This window comes from Octodon degus, unplaced genomic scaffold, assembly GCF_000260255.1.
Source record: "Octodon degus isolate 3935 unplaced genomic scaffold, OctDeg1.0 scaffold00137, whole genome shotgun sequence".
In the NCBI taxonomy this organism is placed as follows: Eukaryota; Metazoa; Chordata; class Mammalia; order Rodentia; family Octodontidae; genus Octodon; species Octodon degus.
Genome location: NW_004524713.1, coordinates 668,272 through 679,808, shown reverse-complemented (window position 1 = coordinate 679,808; position 11,537 = coordinate 668,272). Strand labels below are relative to the sequence as shown.

Below are 11,537 nucleotides of genomic sequence, written 5' to 3'. Positions count from 1 at the left end.
CCTGGTGCCTTCCTTGGTGGTATGGCCCAGTCATCAAGCTTTTGGATCCTGAGTCATCTTAGTTTCAAAGTTGAGAGAGCGCAACCTTGTATAAGAGGCATTCTGGAAAGGAGCATGTTGACATTCAGAGCCTGATAGGGTCAGAATACTGTCACCCCACCAAGTTGTGGCCAGGAGACCTCACCTCCAGGAGACCTCCTTGGAGATCTCCCAGGCCCTGGGTCTGAGGAGCATGCATCATGCACCTGCCTGGAGCATTGCAATCCTTCTGCTAGGTTCTCCTCAGAAAGCTATAGGCCTGTGAAGAATGCATCCCTCTGAGCCTAAGACTTCACACCTGTAAAGTGGGGTGATGAGTTCTGCCTTGTAGACTAACTTAGAGAAGGTCATGTGCAGCGGAGCTGGGTGCCCACCCCATGCCTTCACAGCAGCCTCACTGCCTTTTTCTGCATCTCTCCCCTTCGTTCCACTGCTCCTCATTCAGGGCCTTACTAGTGCTGTGCTGCAAGCCCATCTTTCCTCCCTTCACCTCCCTTTCTTGGCCTTCTTTATCTTTGTCTTCATCTTCCTTCAGAACTCAGGAAGCCTTCCCCAGCCCCACCAGGGAGAAGGCACTGCTTCCTCCTGTACAGCTTCTGACCTGTCTTTATGCATCTGTGAATGACATCTTGGCTGCTTGCTCTCAGTCTTTACTGCTGTCTGCCTGTCTCCGCACTTGCTGAGAGCTGAAGTCCTGAGCCTCTAGGGTCCTGGTGCTCACTGGGTGCTTGAGAAATTATACAATGCATCCCCACCCTTTGAGCTCAGCAGCTCAGAGGGTGGGTCACTGAAACAACCTTCTCTTGCCCCAGGAAGTGGAGGAGATAGAGAGGGCTACCTAGTGTTTGCATACTTGCATAGGTGTGTTTCTTTCTTTCATGCAGGTTCTCAGCTTCCCATGGAGGACATGCAGCAGTGACTGTTTGCAGATGAGGAAATTGAAGGCCAGAGAGGGGAGGTCATTTGTGCAAGGACAAACCCCCAAGATTTCAGTTTTCTCCTGAAGCTAAATTCTATTTTCCTTTCCTGACCCCACATGTGTCCCTCCAGGATGCAATGATATTCGTGTGATCATAACTGAGGTTTAATTTCCTGTCTCTTCCTATCTGGACCCAAGCTTCTGATTACATTCACCCGGCGGCACGTGTTCAGTGGAGATCCTTTCCCAGCACAGGGCTGGTCTAGACGGGAGCACTTCCTGGGGTCCAGGTGGGTGGGCCGTGAAGTTGTACGAGAAAAGAATACATCTTCATGTTCCTTAGCTTCTTATTGAAATTTAGAATCTCTTTCCCTTACAAGCACAGTCAAACAAATACAGATATGTAAACATTACCCATGACTTTGTCACCAATAGAAATTACATATGGCTTGATATCATATTTTTGTTCCAGATGTCTTAAAATATAGTTTATGCTCATCGCTACTTTGAATTTATGGTTATTATTACATCTGCTACTAGATCTTTTCATTCAATGTGCCAATAAAGAATTATATTTGTATTATGGTATTACAAGTGCCTTTTTAAAAAAAGGATTGTGATAAATGGTTTCTTTTGTTAAGCTTTTGCATTTCATTTTATGCACTCAAATGCGGGATTTTAAAAAATGGGTCTCAGCCATCCCCATGCTGACAAAGGGCTCCTGGGCTCCTGTGTAAGAACACCTGTTTCCAAGAGGAAGACTCTCCACGACTGAAAAAGATCCTGCTCTTGTCAATAGCAACCACTGCAACAGTGCTAGAGTATATTTGTCTTTTTTTTTTTTTTTTTTTTTTTTGGTTCAGTGCTTACAAAAGGTTTCATGTATTCATTCATTCATTCATTCACTCACTCATTCATCCATTTAATAAAAATCTGGCTGGCTGTGGAGATAGCTCAGAGGTCTAAGTGCCTGCCTGGGAAGTGCAAGGACGTGGGTTGGATCCCTGGTACTGCATGCTGCGGCACCCTGGAACACCAGGCATGGTGGTACACACGTGTAATCTCAGGGCTGGGGAAGCTGAGACAGGGGGATCACTACAAGTCTGAGCTGCATAGTGAGACCCCACCCCCAAATAAATATATATATATTTTTTTAATCTGGCAGGTACGTCAGGCATTGTTTCAGCCGCTGGCTGCAGGAGGCCTGACGCAGCTCCTGCCTTCCTGGAGCTCTTATTATCCCCTCCTCATCCTCCAGTGCTGGTATCTGTGACTGATGTTTGAAGAAACTGAGGCTTGCAGAGATTGCACGAGTCCTCAAAGGTCTCTGATATAATAACTAAAGTCAGGGCTTGGATGTGAGCTTCAGGCGTCTTCATAGTAACTCGCTTGTGTTTATTTCTGATTTCCTTACTGACTGCACGTCCCTTAAGCCCCACTAGTGTGAAATAAGAATGTCTTCTCACTCTCCAGTCTTCTATTTCTACCTTATCTTTGAAATTGATAATTGCTAGCAACTATCACCTTCGTAGGAAGCCTCATAATGTTATTAGAAATCAAAGGTCAAGGTCATCTTCCTTAGAGATCACCCTATGGTTGTAGCAATGTGGGAACTCAGGCCCAGAGGGAACAGTGGTCACCTAAGGACACACAGCAGGAGGAAGCGGAACTGTTCCTGAGCCTCCTGGCTAACGCTCTCCTCACTGGAGAACAGGTCCCTGGGAGGGGCTCTTCCTCGCAGCATCCCCTAGGCTGCCCCAGCCCACCGGTCTCCCAGGGCCCTGTGCAGCAGCACACTTGTGGCTGGAGGAGGGAGCTCCATGTATAGCGCCCATCTTAATGAGTTTCCCACCGCGATGAGAACCCATAGGGAGCCATCCATGACTGCGTGTGGATATTTCATGAATAAATAATCCTCAAGCCTCAGCATTTGTCATTGAACCTTTTTTTCTCTTTCTTTTAAAAAATAATGATAGGACTTGCAAGGAGTAGGAGGGAGGTTGGATGAGGAGGAGAATTCCTGTTACCCAGCAGTCAGAACAAGTACAGAGAGGACAAATAATGGCCTTGGAGATCAACTGGGATCTGGGGTTCCTGTGGAGGGAAGGGGCAAAAAAGTCACCCCACCCTCCTGAGAAGGCTGTGGTATGGCCAAACCCTGGCAGGCCACAGCCCGGGTTGGCTCAGGGAAGGCCCAACACTCTCCAGGGAAATCTGTCCCCACAATCCCCAGTTCCCTGGATTAGATTGGTTCCTGTGCCATATGCTGGTGCTCTCGGTATTTTAGAGCATCTACCGCAGTTTGTAATTATAGACTTAGATATAGATAGAGCCGCAGACATAGATAGAGCTGCTCACAGACGGATATAGCTGTCCCGTAGACATAGATAGGCATGGGCTTAGCTGGAGACACACATACTGCTAAGAGTGCATGCTGAGTGCTGCTTCCACTAACTAACTGCAAGACCTAGAAGAACTTTGAGCCCACATGATGAATACTGGACAAATATCTGTTAGGGGCTATTTGTTTATTTACTCATTTATTGTCTTTTTGAGACAGCATTTCACTATGCAGTTGAGGCTGGCCTTGAACTCTGTAGCCCAGGCTGGCCTCAAACTCAGAGCGATCTTCCTGCCTCGGCATCTAGGTGCAGGGCTTAGAGGCAGGCGCCACTACCACTAGCCTGGATAAATATTTGTGAAATGAACAAATACATTTCCAAAGCATGTTTGCCCTTTCTGAAGGGTCCTAGTCCAACTTGGTGGCAATGAGGAGTTTTTCATCTCTTCCCTTATTAAATCTTGACCCACACCCCTGCATGTTGAATATTATTCTCTTTGTTTCCAAGATAAGCAATGGACATCAGAATTCTCTTTGTTCCCAGCACTGCACAGCTGATAGGCCTTATCCATCCCTCCTGCTCTTCTTCCAGCCCTGCCTTTGTTTGCTGAACAGCTGCAGCATGCCCAGAGTGCTGGAGGAGGTAGTTGAGGAGGGCTCTCAGCATGCAGGAAGCTACAAGCTACTTAAAGACCCAAAACACTCACAGGAAGCTATGAGACCACTCTGCGCAGTAATCCATATTCTCTACCTAAATTAGTGCAAACCATAATTGCGACAGGAAGCAGAATATGAAGTGTCAGCTGCACTGCCTGTCCCGGACTCTCTGGGTGGGAAGCGATCTTAAGGGGAAAGGCAGGACATCGAAGAGACTGGAGTTAGACGCTCCCAGGGGCAGCTCCCCTGTCACACTAGGGCTCACTGCCAGTACCCTCCCCTCTGTAAGTGCCACATTCTGTATGTGAGAACTTGTATCTTTAAAAAAATAATAATAATAGTGTGGATAATAGCACATTCCCACACGGGAAGGGGAAGAATTAAACAATCCATACAGTCTAAGTTCCTACATATTCCCAGTACGTGTCAGCCCTTGTAATTGTCATCATCGCCATTGTGTGTTTCTCCCCTAGAAGGGGGACTTCTTGCAGAGCCACCACAGGAGGTGGCCAGCCCCAGAGCAGGAACGGGATCCGGCTTTCCCAGTGCAGAGTCGCTTGACCGTGGGGATGGGTCCCGCGCCAACCCACCCTGCCTCTCCCCTGGAAGCCTTTTATTAACTGATGTTCGTGAAGCAGTCACTGACACTGCTGGCTGAATTCCACCTGCGTCCTCAGTGGGTGCTCTAATGTACACAGTCCTGCATCTCCCTGGAAGCAGCTCAGGGCCCAGAACGACTACACTTCGCTGAAACATGGTAGATAAGTAAACGCAGTGCACAGGGCCTGCTTTTCCTTCTCCTGTGTGGAGCTCCTCATGTTCTCCAGGCAGGCTTCTTGCAACTCTGAGGGACAGACAGAGCTACTTATTACTAGTTGCTAACACGTCCTGAGTGCGAGGCATTTAACATACATAAATTATTCCTCATGTTAACTTTGATAGCTAGATTTTAACATCTACATTTCTCAGATGTGAAAGTGGAAGCTCAGAAGTTAAGGGACTTGCCTGCAGTCTCCGTGAGAGAAGCTGGGACTGTGCTGCACGGTTGTCCGACTCCAGACAGCACCTGCCCTTTATCTGTTATCACCCGTGGTGCCTCTAGCAGTTGGGTGCTGGAAGCCTCATTAGACCCTAAGACAGCCGGGCAAGGGGAGAACCTGGCTCCTATTAAGGCTGTGGTTCCCTTCTCGCTTCCCCTAGAGCTCAGGAAACAAAGTTGCTGACAGTTCCCAGCGAGTGATTATAGCATGTATCTGTGGGGGGCTTGTCACTGTCTCTGCTCTGAGTCTCCATTCACACCTCTCTGGGAGTGACACAGACCTGGCCTGGTGTTTATTAACTGTGGGCCCTGTCAGCCTCCATCCCAGGCTGCCTGCCTAATGCTCACCCTGCACAGCACTCAGGCTGCCTGGGTCAAATGAAACCCGTGACACATGTGCGCGTGGCCAGGCTGGTAATGAGAAGGCGGCTGCTGTGCCCAGCTCTGTGGGGTCTGGGTACCTCCAGTTTGAACTCAGTATTGTCAGAAAGGAAGGAAGGGAAGGGAAGGGAAGGGAAGGGAAGGGAGGGAGGAAGGAAGGAAGGAAGGAAGGAAAAAGAAAAGAACCCGAGAGCCAGAGAACTACTTAGAATCATTTTAGGTAATATCTGGACTTAGATTCAGGAAATTGGATGCAAAGACAAGCCAGGACAATCACCTCCGTTCCTGGCTTGTAGTAAACGCTCAATTATTTACCAGATGAATGCATGCTGACTGAATTTACATTGGGCTTTAAGGTTTGGAAAACACATGGCTGCATATTATGCTGTCATATCCCTTATATCTATAGAGTTGGGGCAAGACAGACATTATTTCCAGATGAGGGTCAGAAGCAATGCAGGTGGCTTTTGGAGTGAGAGATCCCTGGTTTTGAATCCCAACTCCCACGCTGACCTCAGCTTGCTCCGGCCTTACCTCCAAGGAAGGTTGGCGTGGCTCCTTTGTTGCCACTATAAGAGAGCTATGGAGTGAAAATTGTATGAAGAGTAGAAATGTATCTCTTTCCTCTCTGGGGAGTTCGTGGTCATGAAGCCATCAGGCTCATTGTCTGGTGAGCCCTTTTAGAGGAGCACCACTCCCACTTGCGAGGTGTGCCTGCTCCTGACTTGATCTTCCCCCAACTGGTCTCCCTGGTGTTACTGTTACGTTGGTGACTACGTTTCCATTTGAATTTTGGGCCCATCCCAAGGCTCTCCCATTACAGCAGTGGTGTTCTTTTCTAAAAAATGGGGAGGACGTGAAGGTGTACTTAGAAAAGAAGGCTTTGTGACATCAAAGGCAGACACTGGTGTTCTCAAAATACACGCCATGAAAGGAAGGGGAGCCAAATGTTAGCAAGAGCCCTCAGAAGCTCTGAAGAGCCGAGGAAGGCATCTCCCGGGGCCCACCGCAGAACCGAGGTTCCACCAGCTTCTAGACAGCAGCTTGCCTCAAGAACTGGCGGGATTTCTGCTGTGTCAAGTCAGTCACTGGGTGGTACTTAGGATAGCAGCTCTAGGAAATGAACACACCATGTTTCCCCTCTCATTGCAACATTGCCTATAGCTGTTTTGGACCCCAAAACACAAGCCAGGGTTCAGAGACTGAAGGTTACATAAAGAAGTCTCAGTCATTTCCATTCATCCTGCCCTAAAGCAGACAGAAACTAGCCATGCTGATTTGGACTGGATTTCCCATAAGGACAGCTCTGTCCTGCCCAGGGCACAGAATGGTTGTTATTTTAACCACCACGTGGAAAAGCATAGAGCTGAAGTCAAGCAGATCTGCGAGTCCACCTCCACTGAGACCTGCCAGCCCCAGGCTGTCCAACAAGAAGAAAACACTGAAGCTCATAGTGCTCTTAGGAAAATCAAAGGCATTAACCAAAAAAAAGAGCTTGGCACATAGTAGGTGCTCAGGAAATCATAAAGGATAAGATGAAGGTGACACAGAGACAGAGACACATGACAAGGCCTCTGACTCCCACCCAGGGCTCCTACACCCCTGTATCCAGTCCATCCCAATGGTACCTGCATCCTGCTCCCCTGACACCTACTGCCAGCCCCTACCATCAGGGTACCTCTAGGATCCAGCGACCACAAACCCTGGACTGGGGCTGAAAGGGTGGAATGAGTCCCCACATTAGTAAAATGTTACTCACTGTCTGTGGGTACTTAGACTCTTCACTAACTGGACCCAGTGGATTATCCTAGCCTCCTAACAGCCCTTAGGTTAAGTCTTTGTGTTTTATGTAGTGCCCCCAACATAGAACTGAAATTTTTATTTTTAAAGATGAAGTGTTTCCTTATTTGCAATTTTTTGTTTTGGCTTCTTTTTCTCTTCCCCGTTGCTCTCCATCTCTGCCTGCTCTCCGTCTGAGTTCTTCTCCACCTGGTGTCGTTCTCTTCATTCTCCTCTGCTGCCTTCCGCCTCTGAATCCCTTCTGCTGCCCACTCTTATCTTTCTTTCTTCTTTACGTCACACATACACTCTTCTGTGTACCTGGAGGCTTCCTCGTCCTATGACCTCCTCTCTACTTCTCTTTCGTATTCTGGTGCATTTTGTCTCCTCTTTCACATACTTCTTCCTCGATAACCCTCTCCTTTATGGAGCCTATAAAATGCCACTCTGGCTGCCTCTGCCACTCTTCCTGCTGACCTACCAGCCAGTCTGTTGGCTTATTTACCCCCCTCATTCCTCTTCTGATACTTCTGCACATTTCTGCCTGCTTCTCTTCTTTCTTCCTAGCAATGTTTCCATGTATCTTCTCTTTTCTTGCCCTCTCACTCTATGATTGTCTCTCCCCCTGTCTCACCTCCTCAAGTTCCATTTCTTATCTCTGTAAGGGTGTTAATATTTTAATAGCCTTAATGTCTTCCCAGGATCCTCAACTCTTTTGCCATGATTCAAAAGCAACGTGTCTCCTCAGAGCTTCATTTCAGGAGCAGTTAATTCTCTCTCCTCATACACCTGTCACCTCGTGTCACCTCGCTCTCCACGAAGTTATTAAGTGATGGAGAATCTGGCAGCCCTCTTTGCAATTCTCCTTTGTCTCTATCTAACAGCACTTATGAAGGATTTGGGATGGGAACTGGGAATGGCTGCAGCGGGGAGCGTGCTGCTGGGGCAGGCTCTTGGTGAAAGGATTAGTTCCTGAGAACTGCATCTGTGTCTGCTTATTTTCTCTGATGCATTTGAAAATATCTCACAAGGATGTGTTCTTCTACACCCTGTGCTGGGAGCCAGAGGGATGAGCAAGCCTTGAGCCCTTCCCTGGGAACACTTACAGCCTTGCTGGGAGACTGTGGGCCTAGTACTTAAGATCAATAAGATCATAGATTTTCAAAATGTGCTCAAAAGGAGGGAAATTAATCTCAGTGAGGGGAAGTAGAGAGATCTTCCCAAAGCATATGCCAGGCAGCCCTGTGGAGGTCAGATCTGGCCACCAGCACTGCTGTTTTCCACCTACATAGGACCCTGCTTGTGCGCAGTAGACACCCAACATCCATGTACAATATATGGAAGAACACGAATGTCTTTCAGAGGTAACTAGTGTTTCATCAGGAAGCGAATTCAGAGATGAGCACCCCAGACCAAAGGAAGAACATGATAAAAGATTTAGTGAGCTGAAGGTGTAGTTTGTGGGATGGTACTTAAAAAGCTTCAGATTTTTGTAGCACTTTACATTTTAGATTTTGGATTGAAGATGCTCAAGAGGTGAGGTCTACACAAGTATTCCAACTTTCAGAGCATTGCCAGAAATTCTTCTGATCCCAAGCGTGTTGGATAGTGAACGTTCAAGCTGTACATGCTGACCCACAGACCCGCTTCGCACCCACCATCCCCAAGCCACAGACTGATAGTCCACAGCTTTGCTTCCCCTCGGATGTGGCCTTCTGCCACACAGCACTGCCTCACCACGGCTCCTGCTGATAGACGGCAGTGTTCAGCAATGGCGGGTTCCTGTGGGCATGCAAGGCTCCAACCCCTTAGCTTAACTTGAAGCATCTGTACAGCATCATCCCAGCTCCAGAGGGAGCCACAGGACCAGCCAAGGCTTCAGATCCACTTTCAGGTCTTTTCTAAACCATCCAAGGTCACTTTGCACAGATACAGCTCCCCAAATGGCTCTTCCACCAACCTCCTATCACAGGTGCATTTCGGAGACTGTTTCATGGCACTAGACCTAATAATCTGTGTTCAGGGAATGGAAAAAGGCAATGTGACTACTGCGTAGAGAGTGTGAGAACAGGGTGAGTAGCCAGGAGCCTGATTAGAGGAGCATTAAGGGACAAGAAAACTAATCTAGGCCCTTCTGTAAGCACTGAAAAGCTGTTCATTGCAGGAGTATCTCCTTAGATCTGGAACTTAAGAGACTCACTGGTAGTCATTATGAAAAATGGAGAAGAATGAGGTAAGATTGGAGGCAGGAAATGAGTTAGGGGAAAGCTGGAGTGATAAGACAAGCCCAAGTGGGGAAAAAATATAAAAGAGCAACCCAGCGACATTATTGGTGATGTTTCTCATCTTCTCCTGCTACCTGTGCATATACAAGCATCTTCTGTCCACTGCAGGAAACCCCAATTTTGGGGCCCTTTCCCCAGAAAGAAGCATAAGAAGAATAAGAAAAGCATAAGAAGCATAACAGACTTTCACCTTTATCCTTTGGGTTACAGTATCCATCATACAGAATTCTTACAGAATTTTGGCAGATCTGTGGATTTTAGTATCTAGTCCACTCTCACATTTTAAGAATTTCATTTAGGAATAATCGTATGCTTCGTTGAAACCCTGTGGCCTTCCTAACAGCTGTCACTAACCACCTTGGTGGTGTGATTTACCCATAATCTTCTGAGAAACAATCTTCCCTGATCCTAAGGGCATACTCCTGTGTCTGCATCTGTGTCTTGGCTTTGCTGTTCATAGACTGTGGGATTTGGGGTGAGTCTGGCAACCTTTCTTAGCTCCAGTTATGTAAATTGAACAGTAGGTTGAAATAAGGAAGCAGGACTAGTAAGGCTGCACCCAGTTCTAGAGCTCTCGAGCTTTTAAAAATGGGTACAATCAATGTCAAAGCTGGATAGTAGAATGGCTTTTTCTTTGGACTCAGAACTTGGTTCAAACTTCCCTTCTGTCACATGACAAGGCAGGTGGCACTCAACAAGACACCTCACCTCCTTAAGCCACAGTTACCTGCTGGCAAGATGGAAACCTCATGCCTACCCTCCAAAATTATGGGGATTACTGAATTGAAGGACAAAGAGCTCTAAGTCCTTTCTCTTTACAACAGGATTTAAGCACCATGCTGCAGGATGACATACCTACTGAGTTTTTTCCTTATGTATTTCCTTATGTTGGTTTTCTAGTGATGCATAAAATAAAAAATGAAGGAGGATTTCAAATACAATGAATCAATTCACATTAATTTTTTTAATCCGGTGGTGCAGATGTTTCTGGGATTTAATCATCCCCTTTCTCTCTAAGGGAAGAAGCAATGCTGTCCACATACTTTGAAACCATCAACGACCTGCTGTCCTCCTTTGGGCCGGTTCGTGACTGCTCTCGGAACAACGGGGGCTGCACTCGCAACTTCAAGTGTGTGTCTGACCGCCAAGTGGACTCCTCCGGATGTGTGGTGAGTGTCCACCTCGACACCAAGGCCACTTGCTTTGGCCTCTCCCTTGCAAGGCGCGGCAGGCTGAGGCACACTGTACTATGTGACGCTTCTGCCACTGCAGCCTTTGGCTTCCACCACTTCACCTGTGAAATGGCAACATTAGACCTCCCTCTGGGAGCTGTTGGGAGAAGATGAGCTTTTATCACTTAAGTGCCTACAGTACAATAGGTCCTTGAGAGGCCCGGGCTTCTGGAAGCTTACAGCGCCTTTTGGGGTACAATAGAGCTTGCCTTATCTCTGTGAATCCAGTGGGGGTCAAAGAGATGCAAAGCACAGATGCTTTGATGCGGTGCAGAAGAGAGGGGGTCCGCTGAGACCTTCAGTTTGGAATACACTTCTTGAAGAACTGGATACTGGAAATGGCTTCAAAAGATGTGTCCATGAGGTATGGTCAAAATACACAGTGAATATTTAAACTTTTAAAACTTGTCACAGTAAAAGAAACATTACCTCAAGATCCGCCCCTTGCTTTGAACATACAAACACCGCCTGAAGCTGTTCTGGAAGTCCTACTTCATGAGTGGCTTTAGTTTGCTGGCTGTCCTGGCTGCCTCAATGCTCTGAATCAATTCAAACTGTTGACCTTCATGCTCATTTTAACTTTGGGGAAGAACCAGAGGTCTCATGGTGCCAGATCCAGTAAACAAGGTGGACGAGGACACATAAGAATGCTCAGAATAGCGGCCTTGCACTTGTGCAGCACTAGTAGCTGCCTCACTGGGCTGTGAGGACACCTCCTACTGACACAAAAGAGGATCTCCAGAACTGCTTCAGGAAGTGGCAGGGACAGTGCGATATGTGCACTTGAAACAAGGGGGTGGCGCATCGAGGGGGATTCACGGCTATGTGGTTTTTTTTTTTAAAGAACAGTTTGTCTATATTGAGT

General features: G+C 47.4%; 1 protein-coding gene across 4 annotated transcripts in view; it reads left to right on the top strand.

Moving 5' to 3' along the window:
• The window catches only part of Astn2 (astrotactin 2), a 1,030,147-nt gene that overhangs the window by 541,367 nt on the left and 477,243 nt on the right, over nt 1–11,537 (top strand). For all 4 annotated transcript variants that reach the window (XM_023701575.1, XM_012516970.2, XM_023701577.1 and 1 more), the window contains one exon: nt 10,459–10,609. In XM_023701575.1, coding sequence (XP_023557343.1) covers nt 10,459–10,609 — 151 coding nt within the window. The remainder of the gene's footprint in view (nt 1–10,458; nt 10,610–11,537) is intronic.